The sequence below is a fragment of the Cydia strobilella genome, chromosome 18, assembly GCF_947568885.1.
Source record: "Cydia strobilella chromosome 18, ilCydStro3.1, whole genome shotgun sequence".
Lineage (NCBI taxonomy): Eukaryota > Metazoa > Arthropoda > Insecta > Lepidoptera > Tortricidae > Cydia > Cydia strobilella.
This window is the reverse complement of record NC_086058.1, coordinates 7,401,962-7,429,179: the sequence shown is the minus strand read 5'-3', so window position 1 is coordinate 7,429,179 and position 27,218 is coordinate 7,401,962. Positions and strand designations below refer to the sequence as shown.

Here is a 27,218-nt window from a genome sequence, read left to right as displayed (position 1 = left end):
TACACCATAATGTAACCATGTGTACTATGCATCACCTTTTATGCGAAGTGCAACATTACACAAAGCTTTGTACAAATTGTGCTTATTGTGACCGCACAATGCCGACTTAGTTACCGCTGCTGTGCATAATGCTGGCCAGCGTTTGCGATCACAAAAGGAACGAAACAAAGCAGATTTACTTAAGACGAATAGCTGAGGATAGTTTCTGGTTTAATAAGCGGATTGCAGACAAAAGCATTTCGTTACTAAATAATAACGAAATAGATACTTAGTTTTGAAATACAATACAATTCATATTGTCTCTTAAATATACCAAAAACATGATGAGGTATAAAAAAGTTGTAGCCATGCTGCAGAGGGTTCTATTATTTCACAATGTTATTGATGGTTACAAGTTTGATTGGTTTCTTGAAGCCAACTCACGCATAAATTATACATGCATATTTTACTCAAATCTACTTATATTTCCGTTACCAAGGGACTTTTGAATATACACTTAAAGAAGAATTTTCTGTTCCATTTTAGAGTTTAGGTATTCGTAGTTATAAATATAAATAATACAGTTAGTCATTATTTCAGAACGGTTCAAGGTTAAAATTACACTAAGGTGCATTAAATTCGATTAAAAAGTGAACTTGACTGCCAAGTACGGAAGGTTAATTTTAACTGACGTTTACGAGTTTACCGCCGTGTCAGACTGATAATCGGACGGGAAACTGACGGGCAACTTACAAACTAAGTTTATGTGCTGTATAGCAACCCGCCCCGACTTCGCACGGGTACAATGCTGATGTATTATACATATAAACCTTCCTCTTGAATCACTCTATCTATTAAAAGAAACCGCATCAAAATCCGTTGCGTAGTTTTAAAGATCTAAGCATACATAGGGACAGACAGATAGCAGGAAGCGACTTTGTTTTATACTATGTAGTAATGCAAGGTTCGAGCTGGTAATAGTTATTTTCATCACACGCACTCAGTAAATGTGTAATTGCACGCAGGCTTAGCGGAAACAATAGAAAAAGCGTTTTCACTAGGGAGTTATGAAATTTCTAGTGTTATAATTAACAGTTTTTTGTGTTTATACTTCATTTTTGTATCGCAAGTGTGATGAAAAACATTGTGTGTAACTCGGGGCGTAATAATATTGCAAACTCGAGTCTATAAATCGCTCCGGCAAGCCGTCGCGATTTAACTATACTCTCTTTTGCAATATTTAAGTTATGCCCCATGCTGCACAATGTACATTTGTTTTACAAGGGGGCAAAGTTTTTGTTTAACCTCTCGTGCCGATACCGGAGCAAGCGAAAGATTCCAAAATTGAACCACGAGCGACCGTAGCGTGTGGTTCGAACTATGGAATCTTGAGCGTTGAGAGGGTTTTAAGACTTTCAAGGCACGAAGTTTACACAAATTTTGCCACCGAGTGAAACACAAATTTTTTATCCACACCAACACAAGGAAAATATTAACTGTAAAATATCAAACAAAGTCAAAGCAAATCGATTCAAAATAAATGTTTTTTAAATATTTATCATTCAAAATCATAATTTAAGTCAACTCTACCAGCAAACATAAAAAAACAACTCAAAATTTGCATTTGATTACTTTGCCTCACATTTGGATAAAATCCAGTTTTCTTATCAGTTTTTAAACAATCAAATCAAGAGAGCCTTTACCAGCTGGTGTAGTGAAAAAGTTTGCTACTATATAGTTATATATAAATACCGTCTGTTGTCTGTTACTTGAAACCCGAAACACCGTAAACTATGTAACAATTTATGGGCTAATTGTAAATGAAGTGAATTCTTGTCCTACTACGTAATAGGTAGGTAAGTAAGTAAGTAAGTACATATAGTAAATGTGTTATGTAATTTTTTTTTTTTTTTATATTTCGATGCTCTATTGTTTACTCCTAACGCAAATGCCTGAAAGAATTGCGAATATTACGATGAAATTTTGTAAACAGATAGTTTAAGCCCTGGAAAAGAATATGATTTTACGATTCAAATAACTACTTAATCATAAATCGGAAATGATATAATAAAATAACGTAACAATGCAACTATCCATTAAGCGCCACTTGCGTCATCCCACTAACCCGGGGTTAAACGGTTTAACCGTTAAAAGCCTCCGGCAAGCTCGGCCGAATTTCACCTTCCCATACAAACGAAGTCCCTTTTTTATTTTTATTTAAAACTACGTTTTGGATTGTAATGAAACTTTGCACATATAATGACATGAGGTATATCTAGGTCTGAAATTAGTTTATATAGCTCCAGTTTATAAAACAAACGAAATAGAGCAAAAACACGTTTTGTATAAAAAACGTAAATTCGTTGTATTTTTTTAACTGTGGTATCTGAAGCTACGTAATGCCGATAGCCGGCACACTTTGATTTGTTAAATACGCTCATTATGTAATAAATTCATTTAAACTTAAATGTGCATCAGATTTACTGTTACATAATATATGATTTTTTATTAACAGTTACTTATTTCTAGCTTAACAGTTTAACTTAACTAAATATCTAAGGTACTCACCTGAAAAGAGAAACAACATTAAAGCTATTATTCCACCAAGTATTTATTTCTAATTTTCTATTCAATAATTGTTAATCTTATATGCGATCGTTACAATGCACTTTTTATGAACACCGTCTGACGTTTAACCTGTCAACTGTCAATGTGTCATTGAGTGCCACAGATTAAGTCCAAACTGAGGAAAGATGAATGAAGGCCATAATTGTATTATTTATACTTTTACCGTACACTGGCTGATTTACATCAAGATTGAAGAAATATAACTCGATCCCACGTGGATCCCACTTTGACGTTGGCGAAATCATCGACAGTATCGATGGAGCCATTCTACATAAAGATTGATTGAAGTCCAAACTGGGAAAGATGAATGAAGTTAACAATGCTTCATTTACATAAATATACTGTTTCATTATGTATTGTTAAATACTGTTGTTAGCATTATAGGCGCTTTGGTATTACTGTAAGCTTATAATTGTAATTTAATAAATAAAATAAAATAAATAAAAATAAACTAATCAGACATAGACTATATACCTTATCCTATTGTAAGTACTAAGTTTCAGAAAAAACTAGCTACTCGTTTTAAAATGAGAGCGTAACTACGTTTGTATGGAGAACCGAGCTTGCCGGAGACCCTTAACCCAGTGTCAAATTGTACTGGTATAGTAACCATTGTAACTCCAGGTTCAACCAGTTAATAAGGTTAGTGTTATGTTGCAAGTGGCCCTAAAGGGTTAACTTTTTACAAATACATAGTTGCAGTATGTAATGAGACTCACGCTCCCAAGCTTCATATAAACATACCAGTCAAAACCAGTGACGATTAGTATACGGTAGCGTAAACCACTAAATACTACACCGCAATCAGATAGACGTCATACTACAGTTGCATCATTACTGATACTAATAGCGGGTCACTGCACAAATGCATATGATCTTGATACAACATCCGACACATGCGACCCGGATATTAACTTATCACTTTCACAACCACCTATCTCTTCAAAAATTTACACTCAAATATGAACTTTACCTTGCACGAAATAAGGCCGATTTTGACATCACGTAACGTATAAAATACGGCTCTGTGGAACTAAACGATCGATATCTGCCTAATCACAGTCTAATAATGTATGGAGATGATGTGTTAATATTAATTACGTGAAATGTGAGCACCTGCGCGGAAATTCAAATGCATGATTAGGTTTAATCCGAGTTAAGTCCATTTGCATCACTAGAAATCTCTACCTTAATTTAAGTCATGTTTACATACCTACTTTCCTAAGAAAGATAAAAAAACATAATAATGTTAAAAAATAAGTGCTACTCTGTTCAAGACACGCAGATCTACTTTAATTGTTTCTTTGTTTGTTTCTTTAATTGTTTCTTCAGTCTCGCCATTCACAAGGCGATCTCAGTGCTTCAATCCCCGTTGAACATTTGGTACCTGGATGATGGTACCCTCGGGGGTAGGCCTGAGGTGGTGGAGCAGGATCTGATCACCCTGCTTCCACGCTTTCGAGAACTGGGACTGGAGGTGGACTCGAATAAGAGCGAATTTTTTCTTGCAGCGCCGATTCACAACTTTCTTCACCTTCATTTTGTGATTTCCTCCCTGGGCTTAAAGAGCTTTCTCCTCGAACCTTTCATCTTCTTGGATCGCCCATTTTCCCTGAAGCCATTCCAGAGGCTTTTGACTTGCGAAGGCAGCTTCTCCTGACCGCCGGGGAAAGGCTAAAACACATTTCTGCGCACGTAGCTCTTTTGTTGTTGGGGGTGTGTTTTGCCGTTCCCAAATTGACTTACTTCTTGCGTACCGTACCGACTTGGCTTTACCCTGTGCATATTGACTCCTTCGATTATGTGTTAAGGGAGTCATTAGAATTGCTGTTAAATGTTTCCCTTGATTCGAGTCAATGGGAACTGGCCTCCCTTCCCATTCGGACCGGCGGTCTGGGCGTACGGCGCGCGCGGGATGTGAGCCTGCCGGCCTTCTTGGCGTCGGTGGCTGGGGTTGGCGGCCTTGTAACTCAAATTTTATCTTCGACTGGTGATGAGATAGCCATACCTTATGCTGCGGATGCTTTGGCGGCATGGTCCGATCTCAACCCGGGTGCGCCCACGCCTAGTTCACTGCCTTATGGGAATATAGTTCAGATTCAGAAACCGCTACCAAATTTTAGTATGTTGTTGGGCATGGTACTGGGTCTCCAAAACTGCCGGGAGACAGCGGCGCCGGCCATCTACTTCAGCGGAATGACGTCATCAAGATGACTCCCGCCTCGTTACGAATATTGCATTTTGCACCCAAACTATGCAATGCACATACACGTGTGGGGTATTAAACGAAAGCTAATAAAATATTATATATTTTACTAATACACTATGTACCAAAACATACAATAGTTTAAGAGAAATTTAAAAATAAATCAAAATGATGAAAAAAAAATCGATTATTTGGGTTTTTCAACCAAAGTCGGACGTTAAAGCAATGTACTACAAAATTAAAGCTGATGTCTCAAGCCATACACTGATATCAAAATAATCAAAATCAGACCAAAAATGTGAAAATTATGCATCAAAATGTAGGTATCTGCTAGAACAAATGCTTTAAAGTAAAAAAAAACGAAATTGGTCATTTTCAGGATAATCCGCATAAGCTTCTAGAGTATGTTATTAGCAATATAAAAAGGATCATAAAACCGCTGGGAGACAATCTCTACCTATATAGTGCCTGAGTGACAAATAATGGCGTCATACATGTGACCACTACCGAAATTTGCAAAATCTAAATTATAACTATACCATGAGTCATACATATACGTGTGCTATATCAAACAAAGGTTATTAAATATATTATGATTCGTTAATACATTATTTATAAAAACTTTTATAAAAAAAAAGATAAACCGACTTCAAAAAGGATGAAATAAAATATTATCCTTTTTAGGGTTCCGTGTTTAAGTATATGCGTTACCAAGTGATATTTTTGAAGTCGGTGCCAAGCCAAATTTTAAACCATATATTCATAATGATTTTAGTGCAATTCGATAAAGATACATAGATATAGAAGTGTCCTACGAGGGCGATCTCGTTGCGAACGCGAACGCCTTGGGCCGGCCGCGCCGTGCCGCGTCGCTTCGCTTCGCGTTCGCGAGTGTTCGCCTATGTAAGACGCAGCGTACACGACGACAATAAACGAACTTTCTGTACACCTCAGAACAGAACACACGGTTGAACCTTCTTGGCGCAGTTCGTACCATGCTTGTCGGCACGTTAGTGTAAATCTAATACGTTTTATCGTCGTATTTTTTTAAAGAGCATTTCTTACTAATTCTTGAACAGTCATAGCACGCAAGTGTGGGATTGGGACTGTCGCTTATCCAGAGGACTACATTTCAAAATATAAAACAATTCAAGGAACCTTCATGCAAAATTTCAGCTAAAGCGGTTCAGTTGTTTAGCCATGAAAAGGTAACAAAGAGGCAGACATAATTGCTTTCACGTTTATAATATTTGTACAGTTGTAATGGGATTTATAGACATAAAGCTGATTATTTTTGACTGGTATTGTTACTACTTGGAGTACTTGGCTTGGCACCGACTTCAAAAATATCAGTTGGTAACGCATATACTTAAACACGGAACCCTAAAAAGTATAATATTTTATTTCATCCTTTTTGAAGTCGGTTTATCTTTTTTTTTATAAAAGTTTTTATTTTTCAATTTTTAGTTTTAAAACATTGTTAAGAGCGTGACGCATGAATGAAAAACATAATGATGTTTAACTGTAAATTCGTAAACTTTATTAAATAATCAGAATTTTCCTCGAGTCCGTCTGGGAAATCATTCCTGTCACTAAATCCATTCTCCGCCCCGCCACTGACCCAATCCCTCAAACCCGGTGATCACTCAACCTCACAGCACATCAACCCCTGATCACTGAACCCCTCGACCCTAAACCACCAACCCTTCAACCGCCATTCCCGACCCCTAACCCCAGACCCCTTAACTTCTAACCCTAACCCCCGATCCCTTAACTCCCAACCCCACAGTCCCCGACCCATCAACTCACCTCCCCTCAACCCCCAACCTCAAACCCCCCAAACACTAATACCCTCTACCTTCACCTCTCAGTCTCTTTGGTTGTTTCCAACACTACCTACATCAAAAATCATAATACACATACGAGGGAAGTTATCAGTAGCCTTACCACGAGTTTGACATTGATATATTCGCTATCGTGTGCGTAACTTACTGTTTATGCATCTTGCTCGTACTAGCATATTAGTGTACAAAGTAAGTTACGAAGAATATTTAGTGTCAAACTCGTGGTTAGGCTACAGTTGCACTACATCAAATTGGTGGTTTTGGGGAGGAAATGCTTGAGTTACTTTAGAAAACACCGAAATTACCACACACGTGCCTTTAAAAATTGAGGAGTTCCCTCAATTCCTCACGGATTCCATCATCAGATCAAAACCAAAAATATTACGAAAACACCTTGGAGAGGTAACTTCTTTCAAACAGAAAAAGAATAACTCAAATCGGATCATGGGTGCCGGAGTAATCGCTGAAATCATTATCATCAAAACAATCATCATCATCAGCTCCACTTCATCAAATTGGTGGTTTTCGAGAAAAAATGCTCAATTTGCTTAAGAAAACGACCAAATCACCATACATGTGCCTTTAAAAATTGAGGAGTTCCCTCAATTCCTCATGGATCCCATCATCAGAACAGCACCAGATTAATGTGGGACCACCTTGGAGGTAGTTCCTTTCAAACAAAAAAAGAATTGTTCAAGTCGGACCACGGGTCTCGGAGTATTCGCTGAACATCCTACAATAAAAAAATCATCATCACTATCTTCAAAACAATCATCATCATCAGGTGCAATTCATCAAATTGGTCGTTTTCGAGAGAAAATGCTAAAGTTGCTTATGAAAACACCCAAATCACCATACATGTGCCTTTAAAAATTGAGGAGTTCCCTCAATTCCTCAGGGATCCCATCATCAGATCAGAACCAGATTAATATGGGACCAAATTGGAAGTAGCTCCTTTCGAACAAAAAAAGAATTACTCAAATCGGACCACGGGTCTCGGAATAATCGGTGAACATACATAAAAAAAAAAAAAAAAAAAAAAAACATAGCCACAACCGAATACAGAACCTCCTCCTTCTATGAAATTGAAGTCGGTTAATAAAAACAATGTATATTTTAGGAGCTACAAATAAAGAAAAACCACTTGTTTTGAGAAAAGTTCGTGTATATATATTTTATAGCCCAACTAACGTTATAACAATATTGCGTCTAATATAAAAGAAACCAGTTATTCAACTATACGTCACAGCTTAAATTTTTAATTTCCGACAAAAACTGTGGAAGTTGAACAAAAAAAACTAAAGCGCGCCAACAATTCTACCTTAATGCGCTCATATTATGCAAAGAATAGTCCTAATTATGGGGTATTAAATGAAAGAACATTACATAAAATGATGCCCGACGGGTTGACCTTGGTCCCGTGGGAGAGGGGCAAATGTCTGTTGAGGGACGCCACGTGCGTCAACACTTTTGCTGCTTCGCATATTAGCCGCACCGTGCGTTCGGCGGGGGCAACGGCTGAGCTAGCGGCGGCACGGAAGCGGGAAAAGTATGCGGTGTTGAACCACTACCTATTTGTCCCTCTTGCCGTTGAAACCACTGGCTGTTGGTGTGCTGAGGCCAAGACTTTTATTAGGGAAGTAGGCAGACGGTTGCGGGAGAGTGGTCATGACCCCCGCTCCGGGTCGTTCCTTTTGCAAAGGTTGTCCATCGCTGTTTAACGTGGCAACGCGGCGAGCGTGATGGGCTCCTTTGCGTCTGGAGAGGCGCGGGGCGAATTTTGTGAATAGTTTTTGTGTTTGTTAGTTTCTAGTTTAGGTTAAGATTTTTGTAATGTTTTATTTTAATGAATTTTGGAATTTGACATGTATAATTAGTCATTTTATGAATCAATAAATTATTTCTATCTTTAATTGTGAAATATTTCTATTTCATTCTTCATTATGCTTTCCTTTACAGTCTAAGGAAAAGACTGCTACTTTATTAATTAAACTTTTTTTAACTGAATAAAGTTAGTATTTATGAAATCATAAAGACATATATAAATATCATAGCTGTTTTTATACGTTATTAGTATTACTATATCAATAGTTATTAAAAACCCAAAGGGTTGATAATACGTAAACAAGTAAACACTAAATACTCGTATTCTTTATGTTTATAGTAATCGTTCGGTGACCAACCATCCCTTATAATAACCGATAGCGTATTTTAACGACTCATCTCGAAATGAGCTAGTCCCGTTAACGATTCTCGGAATGGGCACTTACGTGTTTTAAAAATTCTTACAGGTTTAACGCCTGTAATAAGCTTTAACGATCAGCATCGTTTCAAAGCTAACGCGATACACTGGTTTTCTTTTGTGTCAATATCGGGATACACTTTTTTACATACATACACATACAAAGGCTACGGAGACGGCATCACGCGGGCCGTATGCTTGTTTGCCACCGACGTAGTATAAAAACGGTGTGAAAACTACATATTATCTCAGTATATTCACTTTTACGTTAATTCTGCCCAGGGCGCGTAGCCGTGCCAAACGTTAACGCTCCGTAGCGTATCGTAGTCATCTCTTTCTATCACTCTTCCTAATTAGTGTGACAGTGACAGTTGCGTTTCGTTAGCTACGGAGCGTAAAAGATTGGCACGTTGGCTACGCACGCAGGACGTATACAAGAGTAACAGCCGTAGCATATGAGAATCAGTCTGAATGTGGAATTATTTGTCCAAGAATACGACAAACGACAGGGTACTGTACTGTACGAGTACGTATTTGGCAGATTATGCCACAGCGTAGCACACTATAGATTGTTACTGTGGCTGTGGATTGATATTGTGTTTAGTTTGTTTTATTTTCTTGCTGAATAAATATTTCTATAGATTGTACTACGATGACCGGTTTCAAACATAGTAAACGACATTCATGCCCGCGCAGCATGGTTCCCCTATCACTAAGTCCGTCACTTTCGCACTCATATACTTGTTAGAACGTGACAGGCATGGTGATAAGCGTACCGTGCTACGACGCCTGGTCAGCCTCTTAGTTTCATAACTATCACATGTTACAGTCAAATGTAAATATGTTGATAAAGAAACCCAGTTTACTCAATCTTATTCTGGATACCACTGTAGACCGTTTTTTTTAGCAGTGAACTACCGTACCTCTCCACATTAATCGCTACATATGTATTTGTCTTTATTCGAATAGTATGTGCTTTAAGAGTCCCCGGCAAGCTCGGTTCTCCATACAAATGTAGTTACGCTCCCATTTTAAAACGCCTAGGTAGATTGCTCTGAAACTTTGTACTTACAATAGGATAAGGTATATCTAGGTCTGTAATTAGTTTATGTAGGTTCAGATACAATAGTCAAAAAAAATACAGCGAATTTAGGTTTTTCATACGAAACTTGTTTTTGCTCTATTTCCTTTGTTTTATATACTAGAGCTATATAAACTAATTACAGACCTAGATATACCTCATGTCATTGTATGTGCAAAGTTTTATTACAATCCAACGCGTAGTTTTAAAATGAGAACGAAACTCCGTTTGTATGGAAAGGTGAAATTCAGCCCAGCTTGCCGGGGACTCTTTAAGTTCAAATCCATAGTTGGAACAGCGCAGCGCAGCAAGCACTAGAACAAATGTCAAGTTAGCACCGACTCAGTCTCCGTGTGACCTATAAAACGTATTTAAATTGTTGTTCAAAGGATCTCACGGAAGATTTAAGCTTTGTAGCAAGAAAAGCACTAAGAGGGCTTATCTTTCATCGACCCGAAGAGGAAATTCAACGGAGCAGACTCTTAAAGCGATTCAAATCTTTGCAGCTGCAACTGAACGTGATATAAACCGGATATAACTTAACTAATCAATGGTTTTTTAAACAATACCCAACGAAAAAAATACATGTGAACTGAGATAAAATAGTCTGTTTAACGTTCAAATTCTGAGAACATTTTAGGTGTTCTGAAAGGAATGCTATATTGGAAGCTAAATCGTCTTCCAAAATAATAAATCTTCGCATCTCCCTATATCACATCACCCCCCGAAAAAAAAATTGTGATGCAGTGCAATAAAGCAGTACGTAATTTGTAATAAACATGTATTGTACGTTATTGAGCAATTTAAATGCAGCGCAATAGGTACCTAAGTGCATCGAATTAAGGTTAATTAAAGCAATGGCCATTTTCTGTCTGTTGTGATTTCATCGTCCGCTGTATGGTTCCAATAATTTTATTCTCTACGGTGCAATAAATAGCGTTAATATGATTAACAATTTGCTAGTAAATTTTGATAGCCTTTAAGGTATTGTATAAAAACTTATAAACGGTAGACATGTTGTGTCGTTCGCGAGTGAGTGATTTAAATGAATGAACTATATTTTGATTGATCTCACTCACTCTTCCACTCACTGATGATTTAACTCGCTCAGTCGCTCATCTATCTCAGTGTTCCTTGCTCGCTCTTTCCCACTCATGATTCGAATGAGAGAACCGAGCGTGAGGAGCGAGTGAGCAAGTGAGATGATGCGAATAGGTTTCGGAGCGGTTCGGAAAATCGTCATCTTGGTCGCACTTATGGCTGTATGTATATGATTAATTGACATCTCTCTCTACTCACTCATAAACAATATAGTCTACACCCACTGAGCGAAATGAGCGAAATGAGTGATTATATATCACCGCGACCGTGAGCGAAAGATATGAATTAATATTTTCAACTCAGTGAAGCGTTTTGCGCATCTCTAATAAACGGTAAGACTGTATCTACAAAGTGCAGGGTAACGTTTAGGTTTAAACATATTTTATTAATTTAATTTTTTAAGTGAGATTTCATGTGATGACGATACAGTTTATCATACGGTGAAGGAAATTATTAATCACGTTTTTTTAGCATCGAGCGAATCGAGTCTTAATAACGCGGTTAGAACTATTTATAGGTAAATATATAAGTCAAACAAGTTTCACATAAACATACAATAATTAGTCGGATATTAACATTATTGAACATATTTTGTCACAATTTGTTGTATTCTATATTTGAACACTCATTACACGCTTACTATGACGTTTAGAAAGATAATAACATTTAATTTTATTTATTATTATTACATTACACAGAAAATAGGCAATACATAAATCAAAACATAAATAATAAAATTCATAATTCTAAATACAATTACAATGTCAATTGTTTGTATATCAACCACAGCTATGCCCGTGTGTGTGTAAACGTATGGACGTTTGATTTTTTTCGGTTTTTTAATTATTATTAGAGTTAGGAGCATTTCAAAATTTGTATGAAATCTGTTTTTCGCACCGAATTTTTACAATAATAAAAAAATCGAAAAAAGTCTAACGTAGCATAAGCATAGCTATGGTTAATATACACAAAGATAGATATAACTCCGTAATAGATGGATACAGTCTAAGGAAAAAACGTGCCTCGAAAATCACGAAAATTTGATTCTCGTTCAGATTTCGCTACTACCTTTTGCCTACTCTCATATAGAGGGCGTTGACGGTTTCGTTTGTTATTATTTAACAATTTTAACGCATATCAGTGAAAGAACATGGGTCAAAATAATAAAAATAATTAATGCAAATAAAAAAAATCATTTATCCATATTTAAATACATTTTATCGTATTTTTTTAAATCTTCATTTTTAGTTTTAAAGTGTGTCGATAGATGGCAGTGAATTTACTGTGGTTACAAAGTTTACTATGACAGTACCGCTCTATAATATTATATCCTCTTTGATATACATCATATTGTGTAAAAATATTTTTTAATACAGTTGCTCAAAAAGTGCTACTTTTCGTGACTGTTTAGCGTGCGGAATGTTGGTTTTCGCGAACTAGTGCTTTTTACTTTTCCAATTTTTTAAAATTTTTACTTGTTCCAATTCATGACTACTTATTGATGAGTGTTAATATTAGTTTCCTTTAAACGTCGTAATCAACATAAAAACCTACTGTTAATGTAAGAATACGAAAAATATGCATATTTCATATTTTATTATTACTTACCTCTTCATCATTATAAGTATTATAACACGTTTATTTTTTAATGTTGAAAAACCGTTCTTAATAAGTTGTCTGAATGGAACGGAACGCCTGTCAAAGAAGAGGCGTATTTTCTTACTGCAAAAATGTTTTAAGTTTTCAAAGGCAACATTCGATATTGTTTTTATAAATATACGATACACAAATAATCGTAAATAACGATATTTAGGTAATAATAGTACAATGTTTTAATATTTACAATTGTTTCTGTCTTATAGAACATGCATTTGAAAAAAAACTTTCATTGAAGTGGGTTCAATAATAATAACAAAATCTATTCTAGTCGAATAAAAGCTAGAAAAACACCTCTTCATAATGTCAATGTCAATGATGTCAGTGTCACAGAATTAATAATACAAAAGTTTCCTTACTTGTTGCTTTTCTTATTTTTTCGCAACTGTATTAAAAAACGTCATTCGATACACGTGCGGATATGTCATTCTTCACTCGTCCCGAGTCTTGCCCAAGATATCTCGGTACTCGTAAGGTGATGACATACTTTTCGCACTAGCATCGAAATGTACTATTCCATTATGTCAATATCCAAAGAGGAAAATAGGGACTACGTTTGTATGGGGAAGCGGCCGTCTCCTTTCCTCTTAACTTCGCCCATAAAGCGGGAGAAATGTTAGTCTGAAACATTTGGGCGCCATCTTAAATACATGTCATTCACGGCCGTACAATTTCGCGCGCTTTCTGGTTTTAACTGGCTCCTTTGGCAGTCAGTCAGCGTCGTTATACATTTGAGAGTTCCGTTTGCATCGCTTTTTTACATTATGCTATACACTGTCTGCCGACTAAACCTCTACTCTACATAAACAGACAATAATATTTTTCACCATATATAAGACCAAGCTCGATAGTCTCGATACATTATCGACCGAAATCATTAGAGCCATTTTCATGAAGCCATTGTATTACGCTTATACGCTGTTATATATACGCTTTCTAACATTGCCTCCTTTCCTAAAAAATACTCTAAGCTTAAAAGGAGTTGCATACTCCATTGGCCCACACAATGAAAAAGGCTGACTCGTGCCAAAAATAGGGTGTAGTTTGGCACAGATCCATATGACCAAGTGTTGAAATACACATTACAGATCTAATTATCAAAATGTTAATAGTCTAGGATGGTTAGAAACTCGTAAACTAGTTAAAATTTTATAGGGGTAGACCCGTAGAGTAGTAAATTTTCACATCACTGCGAGTAATAACTTATTCGAAAGATGCTAAAAAGATAATGCAGTTAGGTATTTTATTTTGCTGATCAAACGGTGCTTTGGATTCTTACTAAACACAAGGTTCTTTTTAGGTACATAAGTAGCAAAACTTTTATATCAACTTAGGTTTTTATGGAGTCAGATTTAATTGAAATTTTTATAAATAGACAACGTAGGTAAATTTGCTGCCTACGTTAACCATTCGTACAAACGAGTCCCGCAAGGCGCATTCGTTGAATTTCACGCTACATAAATAGCTTCCATTTGAAATATGTAGTCAAATGCAAGAAGCACACCGTTTGGAAAATAACTTTAAAATCCATTTAATCACTTCTTTATCTTACTTTTTCGTAATTGATTCTCGGTGTTCCCTTGGCTCCCTATTTATAATTATAATGTTGAGTGATGTGTATGATTTATGAAACGGCAACGGATAAAAATAAAGGTCTTTTAAGATTTATTTTTGCTCGCAAAATGTTGAAGAATGTCGAAAAGGTTATAAAGTAGGTGCTTCAGTCGTCGCTGACATATTGTGCAGAATTTTCCGGCTCATTGTTGCAAATCAAAGGCACACTTTCTTACATTTTGGCGAAATAGTGAAACAATAAACTTACTTAGACGTAAGCAGGCTTATAGTAAGAATTTGTACCTACGGTTTTCAAAGCAATACAATCTCACTTAGATTATTTACTTCTATTTACAAAAAGCTTCTGTTTATAAAAGTTGCGCTTAATTATCTAAGTTTATAAATCAATATATTCAGTATCAAATCAGAAAATGCATGTTTGACATGTAAATATGAAATATGTCCATTGCGTACGTACATAATATGTAAATACATAGTCATGATGACTGTTTTACTTAAAGAGATAAGTACATAAGTTATAGGTTGATAAGTAGGTATATACTGTTCGAAAATATGTCACTTGTTTAAATTCGCATATAAACTATGCCACCTTGAAACTTGAGCAGTCACCGCTGAAAGTTTATAAATTGACAAACTTTAGAAGATCTTATGAGAAATACATATTTCAAATTCCACATAGATACTCGTACTTTGTCGGTTTTGGCTTCACTCAACATGCATTGAACTGCCAAAGTTATACCTAAGACGATGAATCGTTCAATCACATTACTTTTGCTACACCTTAGACCTTAGGTATTAATCTAGGTAGTGAGCGAAATCTACCAAGAGTTCCTAAGTAATCTTTATAATGAAGTATCTCATATTATATTTTGTTTGTCTTCAGATTCTACTGGGATCTGTGTATGCTGCTGCTCCTGGTGGCCAACCTGATCATCCTGCCCGTCGCCATCTCCTTTTTCAACGACGACCTCAGCACGCGCTGGATAGCCTTCAACTGTCTCTCGGACACAATTTTCCTTATAGATATCGTTGTTAATTTTAGGACAGGTAAATAATGATTTTCATACAATCATGCTGTTATAGTCTTCATCTTCTCAAGACAGTAATCTGTTAAACAGAAGCCATTGTCTCTTTTGTGGGAGCGGTCTGCTGTTGTGTGCCATTGTGTGTGAGCGCCGCATGCGCCGTGGCACGCGCCAAGACACAATGGCACACAAAGGCCGACAGCTCGCACAAAAGAGACAATGGCTTTTGTTTAACAGATTACCGTCTTAGACGAAAAAGTCATTTGAGAAGATGAAGACTATACTTATTACGAAGGTTTTGCTGTAGCTCGATATAATTTGACACTGCTTTTTTAGCTAAAACAAGAACAGTGAAATAAATCATAGATTAAATCAAACTGCAATTTAAAGAGCTATCATAGAGGACGAACTTTTGAGACAAATATCTTCTTCTTGAAACTATTCAAGTTATGATAAGCACCTTCCAAAGATTGCTTTTTGTTCTATTTCAGGAATAATGCAGCAAGATAATGCAGAACAAGTGATATTAGATCCCAAGTTAATAGCGAAGCACTATTTGAGGACATGGTTCTTCCTTGACCTCATCTCTAGTATACCACTAGATTATATATTCTTGATCTTCAATCAGGTAAACGTACGTTGCAATTTGGCCGTGTTGTTCTTATTACTGTAGTTTTAAACTGTCTTTTATGTTGTTTTGATATTCTGTTTCAGCATTTGTTCCATTAGAATTTTTATTTTTGTTGTTTCGGTATCTGTTTCTCATTGTGACCTTGCCCAACTGCCACGAGAGCTTCCAAGGCGACACCGTGTTTCGATTTATAATATCTCGTTTTAAGGTTTAACAGAACAATAAAGGTTTGATTGAATCACTATAGGTTCAGTACAAATCTATTTCTTCAACTTCATATTTTCAATATTGTCCACACTTTTATATTGTTGCACGCATCATTGGTAACCCATATGATTTCCTGTCTGAAGCATTTCTACTTTTCGTCCTATTAGGTGTTCTGGTTTATCTTGATATTACTTGGATCGTATGGGATACTCAATCCTTATCTATTGGTTATGGAATCCTTCTTTAAAAATCAGCAATTTCGGACAGTGCACTGGCTCGTTATATATAACATTTCCTAACTTCGCACTTTTTAAAATTATATTGTACTTATACTATAATTTTTCTTTTGACAATATTTCTGCCTACTTCAAATACAATTATTAATGGTACAATGCACGCCATTTTCTCTTTTCCTATTACTACTAGGTATGATATTTATTGTTTTATACTTACATGCCTTTTTTATACACAGCATGTTATAAGTGTTTTGGACTAGTATTCCTATAAGTATATCATGTTACTGTTAAATTGTAGTTTTCGTGTTTTGTTCGAGTAAATAAATATGGCTGAATTATTTTTATTTCAAAACAACACGACCGAATTGCAAAAAATAAACTTTTCTCAATTCTTCTGTTTAATAAAATAGTTTTGAACAAGACTGAGAAACTCATTAGTAAATGAGTTCTATTGATCGTATTTTGACCCTAAAACCTTGCTTAAAATATTCTCTTTTTATAAATACTGTTTGTTCACAATAGGACACTTTGAAAGTGTGTCAAAGTCACCTTTCTGATTAAACAAATTTATTCTTGGACCATCGCACAAACTATGTATGTTAACTAACAAATTCGTGTAAATGAGCAGAATGACGCCCTCCACTAATACCCATCAGAGGTCCCCTGCAACTTTTAATGTAAATTAACAAACCATAAATGTAACATGACATGTTCGTTGTTATGCTTCAGCACTTTTTTTTGGCTGATACTTACTTACTCTTTCGATATCAGCAAGTCTGCATGTCTTGTACACTTCAAACTGTATAAAGAACGTTGCCACCTAGTGGTTTCCTGGGTGCCCCTAAGATAGTTCTGTTTACCTTTCGGGCACCCTGCAATCATACTGGCATTTGAATTATTTTGGTTGTGTTGACAGGACTTTAGTGAAAGCTTTCAAATTCTTCACGCGGGTCGTGCACTAAGGATACTCCGGTTAGCCAAGCTGCTGTCCCTGGTGCGGCTGCTGCGGCTGTCCAGGCTGGTTCGCTATGTCTCGCAATGGGAGGAAGTATATGTAAGCCATCATCTCTACTGATCCACACGTACTCGTATGGGTCGCCTACTTTCTACTACTTACCTACTAACACTGCTCTAACACATTACGCTCACATATATTAACACGACATAACTAAACAGCCTAATGCAAGCCTAATTCAGGATTAAAAATGTTTATTATAAAAATGTATAATAATTAACGATTTGGTTTAAATGCACAGATATAATATAATGTGTTAATGAGTAACATTTTAAAATGTTCTAGCCAGTAGTGGTCCCAAGTAAATGGAGTGCTGTAATCCTGTATTATACCATCAATCCCGCCCCCCACTGTATGTACGCTCCACGTCCCGCTCTGCACTTCTCTTCTGCTTCTCTGCAAGCTTCTTTCTGCCTGAGCACGCTCTCACTCGTGACGTCTATTCTCTCACTTCTTCGCGCCCGAGCCCCGGCCCCGTCGCGCCACGCGCCCCGCCCGCGCCCCGAGCATCCGTCGACGATCCCCGTTCATCGCTCGCCAACATGACAATATTATTTGCGAAACTTCATACATTTTTGTTGCCGCTTTTCCGGAGCCTCTAGAAGATGCGCTGACGCCGAATACGCGATCACTAGATGTAGCTCCCATAAAGCTAATAAATCAAACTACAGCTTTATAAATAAAATCACAAAAACGATATCACTAACTGTACGAACAATTGCACATTCGAAAACACTTGGCAAAATTAAACAAAAATGAAAACTAAAACATAAATAATTATTACCTATAGAACTTGCTTGCATAGTGTTAAACTACATACTTAGAACAGACAAAATCAATATATCGATAGAACAAACCTAATTTAATGAATTCATAAGTACATGAATTGGGCTGCAACAATAAAGACCCTAAAGACCAGTCCAAAATACATTGCGACGTCACAAGCTTGAGGATACGGGTATTGGTTTCCAAGCGGAGATTCAGAGAGAAGTGGAGTAGGCACGGGGAGGGTGGAGGCAGACTGGCGTCCTCGCAGTGACGGTGTTGTGTACAGATGAGCCCCGCTCCGCAGCCGCGCGGCGCGCCGAGCGACGCCGAGAGCACCGGCTCGCGCGACCTCGTCACGCAGGTGCTGCTATGCCTTCCGCATGCCGTGGCCCTCCCGTCCCCTAGCTAGCATAGGGGCCTAGCCCGCGTCCTGTTCGTCTCGGTGTTAGTGCATCCTGTGTGTGCCCCGCGTCCGCTGCTACCCGCACGCGACTTGTAACCCGCCCCGCTCCGCCCGCAATTCCGCGTCTACCTTGTCCGCCGAACCTATCCGCGCTCACGCCGGGCGCGCCTGGCTCTCTTCCTACTATCTTGTGTTTCTCGCTTGTTTTCTAGATCTTGCAGAATCTTCAAAAAAAGCGCACGGAACGAAGGGGACGTCTCAGCTCCGACGTTACCAAAAAGAAGGGTGGCACCAAAAGCAATCTGATCTTCAAGGTAACCAGGGTCGGCACGAGCCGGCGCGCATGTGCTCGTTCGCCCGCTTAGCATGCTGCCGGCGCCGCCCGGCGCCCTAGTCCGCTGCGTTCGCTTCGCTTCCTCTCTTACGTTTCTGTTTCCGACCCTGTCCCGCCGGCGGCCGCGCGGGCGGACGCGCGAGGCGGCGAGGCAGCAGGGGTCTCGCGACCGTGCGGCGGCAACGGCCGCGCGACCTCCTGACTGCCTCCTCACGCATGCGAGCTCGACACAAATCGTCTCACGCGATCATACTTTATTTCTCACTACTACTTTACGAATCCATCGGTAGAGAATCATCGCGATGCTTGACCTCGGGCATCATTGTCGCGCGCAGTCCGCACGGCTTCCTTTAGAGGCGAAGCTGGCTTGAGGAACAACGTTGATCTTTATGTCTCTTTGCAGTTCCTCAACATGGCATCGGTGTTCATGCGGATATTCAACTTAATCTGCATGATGTTGTTGATCGGCCACTGGTCCGGATGCCTTCAATTCCTGGTTCCTATGTTGCAAGGGTTTCCGGCGAACTCTTGGGTTGCAATAAACGAGTTGCAGGTAACAAACACTAAGCTTCTATTTTTACTTTCGATAAACATTCTGAAAAGATTTCAGTAATCATCGCTTGTTCATGTCTGTCATGCAGGATTCATTCTGGCTGGAACAGTACTCGTGGGCACTGTTTAAAGCCATGTCACACATGCTCTGCATCGGGTACGGACGGTTCCCGCCGCAGTCACTTACCGACATGTGGCTCACGATGCTGTCCATGATCTCGGGCGCCACCTGCTACGCTCTCTTCCTCGGCCACGCCACCAATCTCATCCAGTCCCTCGACTCTTCCCGCAGACAATACAGAGAAAAGGTATTTCTTAAAACTGATACTACTAACTACTACTCTTTACTCTCTTTCTTCCTTACAGATTTGGAGACCCAAAGTCCCTGCGCTATGGAAACTTGAAACCGTTATGAACACCTACACTACAGCTAATGCTGTGTTGAACTTAAAACAAGTTTAGTTTCATTTAAAATCACATTTTTTTTATTTATACCCATTATGTTATTAATACTTTGTAGTTATATCAGAAAACCATTCATATTTAAAATAATATCATCCTGCAAATCCTTTCAACATTACCATTGCCAGTTACTAAACCCTCCATTACCTGTTTCAGAGATTAGACGTGAGTACCGAGTAGATGTTCGTGTGTCAATGTCGTTATACAGACTATTCTCGATTATTATATAGTTAGTCTAACTCAGGTCACACTCGCATTTATTCACCACATACCTACCTATGTACCGCTGTAACTGGTGTTATAAATAATCAATTCATCGTATCATAAATATATCATTAACGGGTGTTCAAAACAGTTTTCTTTCCAAGGGTCTTTCTAACAATTTCATTTTCATTTCTATCTATATTGGTGCTACTATACTAATCCCTGACTTACTGCGAACCTCGTAAAGAACAATCTCAAAACTAACGTGACGTACCTGATATTTGTAACACACGATAAATATAATGAAGAAGCATTCCGCAAAAGAACGCTGAGATTCGTAGTAAGGGCATAGAAATAGCATGACAAAAAAATGCACCGTATATATCGTGTGAAGCCTGTGAGTGTATCTTTGGATTTAACGCACTGTGCTTCTCCAAATCATCTGCAAGGGATGACGAATACGATGGTTCGTGAGACGTCATATATTCGGTATGGGTACCACATAGTCTTAGTACCATGTCTAATACTTTCCTTTTAATTTTCAGGTGAAACAAGTAGAAGAATACATGGCTTACCGAAAATTGCCGCGTGAGATGAGACAGCGCATCACGGAATACTTCGAGCACCGGTACCAGGGCAAGTTCTTCGACGAGGAGCTGATTCTCGGCGAGCTGAGCGAGAAGCTTCGAGAAGACGTGATCAACTACAACTGCAGATCATTGGTAGCCTCTGTGCCGTTCTTCGCAAATGCAGACTCCAACTTCGTGTCCGACGTCGTCACTAAGCTACGTTACGAAGTCTTCCAACCTGGTAAGGACGATTGTTATTAAGTCAAAGCTTTAGCGTCTCCCACACGCTTACATGAAACGTTGCCGTAGTTCGGACCTACCTTACCCATTTTGAAATCAAAGTCTCAAATCCTTTGGAACCACTCACGAAGAACACAGATCTCTTATGAAGACACACAACACTCCTAAGTATTATTTTATATGAAACGATATTACCGTCAGTTCACTTGTCACAAAATAAAGTCACATTTACATTGTGTAATAAAATGAGCCACAGCAGGGCTCAATAGCCAAAAACGCTTCCAAGGTATAAAGTACCCAGGCCTAGGTAATTTAAAGATAGCATCTTAGCAAAAAAAATTTTTTTACTAATACCCTTACCCACAACATAATAATCATTATATATCTAAACAAAATAAATAAATAAATAAATAAATAAAACAAAATTATTATCATATAAAGCTTTAAAATCTAAATGATCTTGAATAAAATTCGCGCCCGTCATACGAGTATGTCAATTTGACACTAAACAGCAGTATACTCCGTAGAGTAACTTATATTACTGAGAGTAGGCTCGTATTTATTTAACTAACCTCTTTGTTTTTATCTATTACAGGCGATATCATCATAAAAGAAGGAACAATTGGAAACAAGATGTACTTCATACAAGAAGGAATCGTAGATATAGTAATGGCGAACGGCGAAGTAGCAACAAGCCTCTCCGACGGGTCATACTTCGGGGAGATCTGTTTGCTGACCAACGCGCGGCGGGTGGCGTCCGTCCGCGCGGAGACATACTGCAACCTCTTCTCGCTGTCCGTGGACCACTTCAACGCCGTGCTCGACCAGTACCCGCTCATGCGACGCACTATGGAGAGTGTAGCCGCCGAACGACTCAACAAGATCGGCAAGAACCCCAACCTCGTGGCGCACCGAGAAGACGACACCACGTCGGAGGGGAACCAGATCAACGCGGTGGTGAACGCGCTGGCGGCCGAGGCCGAGCACGTCAGTCTGTCGGACGACAGCGTGGCGCGGCTGTCGGAGCGCTCGCTGGGGCTGGCGCTGCAGCCGCTGCAGGCGGCGTCGTGCCGCATGGCGGGCGTGGCGCTGCCCGGCCTGGGCGTGGCGGCGGCGTTGCCGCGGCCCAAGTCCGAGCACGACTTCAGCTCCGCGCAGCAGCCGCAGCTCACGTCCGCCTCCGCCGCCTTCCACAAGTCCGACGCCGGCATCGCGCCCTGACGCCGCACCGTCTGCTAGGGGCCCGCGGGCCGCTGAGCGCCGACCGATAGCAATACTAGGCTTAGTGCGAGCCGACACTCGCTAGTTGTAGCGTAGACACGAGTATTATAGCTGCGACTTCGCCGGGCGCGCCCGCGAGGTGCCGCCCGCTGAATCTCATTTTGTGATCTTATACTTAATTCTCCTGTGTTATAATTTAGGTTAAATTTTATATCATTGACGCTGTGAGGAATCGGCAAATACGCGACGTATTCCGATTGTATAGATATACCTGTTATATATTGAAGAATGATACTATTGAATCTTTATAGAGATACCTTGCCATTAAAAGAGAAAATAATTATATAGACTAGACTGAAATGTAAAGATATCACTATTTTATGCTTTGTTGACGTATGAAATAGACCTCTATTGTTGACGGATGCCGAATATACGGTGGAAAGCGAACGTTCCAAGTGTATAAAACGTTCTTGTTGTTCACGATTCGGAGATGATTGTAGTATTTGAAGTTGTTTATAAATATAAATAGCTCATGAAGCGACCGGAAAGCCGCGGCAGTTTTACGCGGTTTCGGAAGCCTCGGAGCCCCACGCGCGATTCCAATAGCACACACTTTGCTTTCTTCATTTTAATTATAAGTAGTCATATCTACCGATAATCGATATAATTAGCGCAAGACAATTAATTCTCTCGGTTTCCTAATTAGAGGTGAATCAGTAGCGCTTCGGATAATTTCGAAATCCTTTCTTTATGTAAATATTGTATTATCGAGGATTCGCCTTTAGCGCGGTTTGTTTTTGAGGGAGGACCGGAGGGGTGGGACGGGAGCGCGAGCGGCGGCCCAGTCAATTATTCGGTGCGATCGCGACGCGGCACTTCGGGCCTGAACTTGAGTGCTTAGCCAGGAGGACAATAAAGACACCTTTTTTAGTAATCGACAGCATTCGGCAACCTTCTATTTGTGCGTCACGCGGTATGATCGCCGCTTGCGTAATACCACCATAAGAATTAATTGACCGTTTCAACAACCATAAGCCTTTCTGACTAAAAACAGTAGTGATCTTGGAAGTCACTTTACAGTTCCGCAGTGGATATCGCCACTTTTTGTTATCATTTTTCAATAATACGCATTGTTATTGTAGCATTGACACACTGATCGAGCACAAGGAAATATTTTGTGATCAACCGCGGTCGTGGTTTTTATATAAATTCATTAGTACATAGATGCAATAACTATTTATTGTAGCGTATCGCACTATTTATTGAAATCATGGCAAAGAAAAACTTCGAAGACATTACTATTCACTAACAGCGGCTAACCGAACTACTCGTATATGGATTATAATATAATCTAAGAACTTTAAGAAGCTGTATTAGCAACAGATATTGCTACTGCCTCAAGAACATCGGCAAAATTTCTAAATATCCATTTACAGTAGAATAATGCAATTTTAGGGCAACTTTCATCGTGAGTACTTTTTATGCCCCCGAGCATTACGTCCAGAAAAAAACCTAGTGGAAATCTCCAAGTACCTACCTCAATTGCAAGTTCTTTCAAGAGCAGGCCCGTAGTCGCTCTCAAGCTCGACGCACCGCGGCCGTCGCCGTCGCAATGCCTTCGCACTTCACAACTTGTTTTTACTTATAGGGTAAATAATTTATTATCGATAGAGATCATTTCGTAGAAGTAAGTAGGCCGGAGCGATAAAAAATTGATTGAACTACGTTTTGTGATATTCGTAGAGCAGCGAAGGCTGCTGCGCCTCCCAGCCGCCGGCTCCGTGGACCCATCGGCACCAGTTGCGTAGTTTAAATAGGTAGACTTAATCTGTAACAGTACAAGCAAAGATAAATAAATATTAAAGACTTAGGAGTCGGGTGCCACATCAATCACTAAGTAACTAGATATTGTAGATGGTGCCACTTGCAAAACGTTCAGGCATAAAAGTTAAAACTCATCTACCGTAATTTCTCAGTGAATAGATGGCGTTGCGCAAAGTGGGTCCATCTGCCATCTTTAGCATCCGATTTTATATTGAGATTATCAGTCTTTTTTATTTATTTTGCCTCTGATAATAGGTAATTTGATATTTACACCAAAAGGGCTTTGAAGTGGGCGCTTACGCCCTTGTCATGTTTGCACCAATAAGATACAACGCTATTCTGGCATAAGCTTTTGCTTTCTTCGCGCGTGATCATATTTGGCGACTTTAGCAACACGACAGTTCATAGCGGTAGTAACGGGACTGGATAGTGTTTAATCGCCCAATGAAAACACGCAAAGTCCCTTTTATTGTAAATTGTAAGTACGTGGAACTCGAGGAATTGCTTAGAGCTCGGACGCTGTTTTTTTGCTGACAACGATCACTAGCGTTATTATATTTATTTACGTAGTGGTTTTATTAACGCTTCCTAGACGCAACTTTATGTGGCCACTTCTGTTAATGATATCTTTAAGAGTCCTAATACATATGCAACATATCGTAGGAGCGGGTAGATCGAGCCGAACGCTGGAAGGCGCGCTTCGGAAAGTAACGACGTTGACTATTCTTATAGTGTCATGACAATTTGTAAAGACGGTTTTGCAAATGTTGACTTTTTAGCCAAAATATAGATAATGAATGACGAACCAATACGCAGTAGCTTACTTGTAGAACGCAGCCTAGGTCTCATTTTGGCGACGAACACCAATAGATACCTACTTTGTACTCGTAAGATATTTATACAATTGGTCTTAGCAGAGTGAATATCTGTCAATTTAACTAAAAGAGTATAAATATTGCGTTTTAATTCCCAGAGCATTTAACTGTTGTTTCAACTGGCATTATTACTGCTTTTGTAAATGATTATAAATTTTATAGAAGAGATCTATTTTTATTGTGAAGTTGAGCTACCTTACTGTAGAAAAAAAAGAGGAGTTATACATAATTATTTTAAATCCAAACTGTTATTTTAATACCCACATATTATTCTACGTACGTATATTTACTGATTTCTGGTACCTAACTATTTTCACCAAAAGTGCTCATCGCTGTCAAGAAAATTAGAGAAAAAATGCATTAAAGAATGAAGAAAACTGTGTACGTTTTTCATTAAACTAACCTTTTTCAGCTAAATCAAACAAGTCTCAAGTGAACATTATTTATTTTTATAGGGACCAACTCAAAAAAATCTTAGTACCTAGAATTGGCGATAGATGGCGTCACAATAGCTTACATTGTAGTATCACCACATAATAAATAATAGAGTAAGATGCAATGAATAGGGGGCTTCTGTGCTGCCGTCTACAATTCATGTACAGTCGCCATCAGATATATCGGAGCGGCCGAGGTGTTCATAATATTTGAACACGCACTCTAACGCCCTGACAATAGAGGCGTGTTCAGATATTGTGAGCGCCTGAGCCGCTTTAAGCTGAATTATAATGTTGTTACCTAGCAACGGTTGTTTACATGCAATATGTCAGACAAAAATAAATGTTGTAAACAGAAACAAGCTTACTTTTTCTCTAAATATTAATTTTAAAGTGTAACCGAGTACAATGGACCACGCAAGCATTAAACAGGAGAATAGGGAAATTAGCCTCCCAATATTACAACCATACAACACTTGGAGGTTTAAAATTTTAATAGTGCTCAAGTGCCGGGAAGTTTTGATATTCTCGAAGTTAAAAAGGAAATACCATAATTGGCGCTCACGACGCGCAGGCAGCTAGCGATGAAAAAGACCGATGACATTCTGCAAAAAAATCATGCGAATTGATTCCGCTAAAGACACGTGGAAGGAACTAGAGCGCATCTATGGAGGTACCTGCTTAAACAAGAGATAATATCTATGCCTGAAATTCTTCAGTTACAAGATGGATCCGAATTATGACATCGTTACTCATGTGATAAATTTAAACAATATCTGGAGAAAACTGTGTACGGAGCTACAGAGCGTGGCGTGGCGTAGGTATTACCCCAAATTCTCATCTCATCTGCAAAGAAAATGTGGATATGTGTAGAGTCAGAAGCTGCAAGTTAAACCTACTATTATTATTATTATTTATTATTCTACCTGTTATTCAACCTACTTGATACTAACTTGGTACTTACACCTGCTTTTATTAGGTACTATCTTTGTATGCCAAATTGAAAGCAATAAAAATATTTACTTTAAGTTTTTGTTAAATTAATTCCACTCTTTAAACCATTTCTGCATAATGTTAGGTCTACTTGGGTGGTTTACAAGTACATTTTTTGTTTGATACCTTGTAATAAAAAATCTTTTATAAGTTACAAGAAATCAAACAAAAAATTGACTTGTGAACCGCCCAAGTAGACCTAATATTATGTAGGATGAAAGTACACGTACGTATGTATATGTAGATGTGCACGCACACATACATAGTTAGTTTCGGGAGCAAGTCAGAGATGGTGCTTTCAAATGAGTTTCCATAAAATGCTTCACGTGGGCTCTCTTTACCTATTATTATGGATGGTATAGAAAGGATGCCAATCTCTTATGGCAGAATTGTTGCAAAAGTGACCGCTTTCAGCTTTAAATAATAGTTCCTAATTTCTCCGGTGGCGCTAGTTAGGCTCTGGGACATGAGTATAACATGACACAACAAATAACCCGACCAAATTACGTAGGTTGTTTTTGGTAGTATTTCGGTGTATGGTGGCGCCGCCTAATACAAAAATACAAAATACAAAAATACAAAAATCTATTTGTTTTAAACACAAATAGTTCCTAATAATTACTGTTTTTTGATGGACACTTTTCATACAAAGAGATTTGGCTCCTTTATATAGTCTCCATGCCTATTATACTTACTTTACTCCATGGAGACTGTATAAAGGAGCCAAATCTCTATGTATGAAAAGTGTCCATCAAAAAAACAGTAATTAGGCGGCGCCACCATACACCGAAATACTACCAAAAACAACCTACGTAATTTGGTCGGGTCATTTGTTGCCTTATATGGTTCATGTTATACTCATGTCCCAGAGCCTAACTAGCGCCACCGGAGAGATTAGGAACTATTATTTAAA

The 27,218-nt window shown here is 38.6% G+C and overlaps 1 protein-coding gene across 12 annotated transcripts in view; it reads left to right on the top strand.

The window, feature by feature from the left end:
- LOC134749517 (potassium/sodium hyperpolarization-activated cyclic nucleotide-gated channel 2) overlaps positions 1 to 25,258 on the top strand; it is a 273,523-nt gene extending 248,265 nt beyond the window's left edge. For 8 of the 12 annotated variants that reach the window (XM_063684463.1, XM_063684464.1, XM_063684465.1 and 5 more), the window contains 8 exons: positions 15,196 to 15,359; positions 15,829 to 15,971; positions 17,328 to 17,465; positions 18,810 to 18,911; positions 19,335 to 19,484; positions 19,573 to 19,791; positions 20,695 to 20,959; positions 21,554 to 25,258. In XM_063684463.1, the coding sequence (XP_063540533.1) occupies positions 15,196 to 15,359; positions 15,829 to 15,971; positions 17,328 to 17,465; positions 18,810 to 18,911; positions 19,335 to 19,484; positions 19,573 to 19,791; positions 20,695 to 20,959; positions 21,554 to 22,179 (1,807 nt within the window). In that variant the 3' untranslated portion in view covers positions 22,180 to 25,258. Of the gene's footprint in view, positions 1 to 15,195; positions 15,360 to 15,828; positions 15,972 to 17,327; positions 17,466 to 18,480; positions 18,556 to 18,809; positions 18,912 to 19,334; positions 19,485 to 19,572; positions 19,792 to 20,694; positions 20,960 to 21,553 lie in introns of all 12 variants that reach the window. The other 4 variants (XM_063684474.1, XM_063684466.1, XM_063684468.1 and 1 more) reach the window with 4 other exon arrangements.
- The last annotated feature ends 1,960 nt before the right edge of the window (positions 25,259 to 27,218 follow it).